The sequence below is a fragment of the Amphimedon queenslandica genome, unplaced genomic scaffold (assembly GCF_000090795.2).
Source record: "Amphimedon queenslandica unplaced genomic scaffold, v1.1 AMPQUscaffold_10542, whole genome shotgun sequence".
Taxonomy (NCBI): domain Eukaryota; kingdom Metazoa; phylum Porifera; class Demospongiae; order Haplosclerida; family Niphatidae; genus Amphimedon; species Amphimedon queenslandica.
The window spans coordinates 1-1,671 of record NW_003549197.1 but is presented as its reverse complement, the minus strand read 5'-3'; the positions used below and the strand labels follow the sequence as shown (position 1 = coordinate 1,671).

Sequence of the window (1,671 nt, the reverse complement as noted above, 5' to 3'; positions counted from 1 at the left end):
ATACTCTTCATATGGTTATACAGTTATCTATTAATTATATTTAATACCATTATAGGTTCCATACCAACATACAATTGCTATACTGAGGGGCAACTGTCATTTGGTATTACTAATCTTAATTGTACTGGCTCAGAACAACATATTTTTAACTGTACACATAGCAGTCCATATTTATATAACTGCAAGTCACATAATGATGCTGGCTTAATTTGTCAAAGTATGTATGCTCTACTATAGATAACTGTATAATTGTACTTACAGAAACTGTGCAACAATCTAATTGTACTGATAGTGAGGTGAGATTGGTTGATGGTAGTGGTTCTCATGAAGGAAGAGTTGAAGTGTGTATTAATGAAGCATGGGGTACTGTCTGTTCTAATGGCTGGACTAATACTGATGCTAATGTAGTCTGTAAACAATTAGGATATCTACCAATAGGTTTGTATAATAATTTGATGATATTTAATGTTCAATTATTATAGGTGGAAGAGCAAGATCCAGTAGTGATCATTTTGGTCCAGGAGTTGGTCCAATACTGATGGCTAGTGTTGATTGTACTGGTAATGAGGAATCATTAATAGAGTGTAGGACAAGATCATGTGATGCCACTACTTGCTCTCATTATAATGATGCTGGGGTCACCTGTGAACGTAAGTAAAATGCACTACATTATATGTTATTCATTTACAACAGGTACCTGTACTGATGGTGAGATTAGGTTAGGTGATTATGCTGTCCTAAGGGGAAGAGTTGAAGTGTGTATTAATAACACATGGACTACAATCTGTGCTAGCTATTGGACTGACAAAGAAGCTACTGTAATTTGCTTTCAGCTAGGATACTCACGCTATGGTAAATTGAATACAGAGGTCCTACTAAAATAAATCACAAATTTTACATAATTTAGGTGCAGGTGCTACATATGGTGTATTCATTGATAATGAGTGGCCAATTGGTATATATGTACTAAACTGTACTGGAGATGAAGTAGAAATATGGGAGTGTATGCATCATACTAATGGCAGTATGCATGGACTTGATTGTTCACAAGGCACTGATGCATCAGTATTCTGCATGTGTAAGTAAAATTGATAATGATAATATACTTTAAATTTCTTTTCCAGCTAATAATACACAGCATGTTAATTGTACTAATGGTGATGTTAGACTTGTTGGAGGTGACATAATGAATGAAGGCAATGTACAAATATGCTACAATAATGCATGGGGATCAGTATGTGATAACCAATGGGACTCTAGTGACAGTAATGTGGTATGCTATCAATTAGGACTACAACCTTTTGGTAGATAATGTTAATTAATCCTTAAATATTATTATTATAATTTTACAGGCTCACAATCTTTTGCTAATAATTATTTCAGTGTCAATGACAATCCTTCATTTGTGATTGGAGCCTTATCTTGTTCAGGATCAGAGGAATCATTGTTAGATTGTTCAAGGCACATAACTTCTGGTGCATCAATAAACTGTCAAAGTCATGAAGTTGCTGGAGTTCGCTGTATTGGTTAGCAAATAATCAAATAAAACAATTTTGATTTTTAAGAATAGGAAGCTGTACTCATGGGTCTGTACGTTTGCAAGGAACTAGTAGTCATCTTATTGGTGAAGTTGAAGTGTGCATTAGAGGAGTCTGGAGTACAGTGTGTGGA

General features: G+C 34.7%; 1 protein-coding gene across 1 annotated transcript in view; it reads left to right on the top strand.

Moving 5' to 3' along the window:
* The window catches only part of LOC105315386 (deleted in malignant brain tumors 1 protein-like), a gene marked incomplete at both ends in the record, with an annotated part of 7,125 nt that extends 5,459 nt beyond the window's left edge, over positions 1-1,666 (top strand). The window contains 8 exons of the mRNA XM_020006015.1: positions 61-217; positions 262-438; positions 483-650; positions 694-852; positions 908-1,078; positions 1,125-1,304; positions 1,353-1,526; positions 1,571-1,666. Coding sequence (XP_019861574.1) covers positions 61-217; positions 262-438; positions 483-650; positions 694-852; positions 908-1,078; positions 1,125-1,304; positions 1,353-1,526; positions 1,571-1,666 — 1,282 coding nt within the window. The remainder of the gene's footprint in view (positions 1-60; positions 218-261; positions 439-482; positions 651-693; positions 853-907; positions 1,079-1,124; positions 1,305-1,352; positions 1,527-1,570) is intronic.
* Between the last annotated feature and the right edge of the window lie 5 nt (positions 1,667-1,671).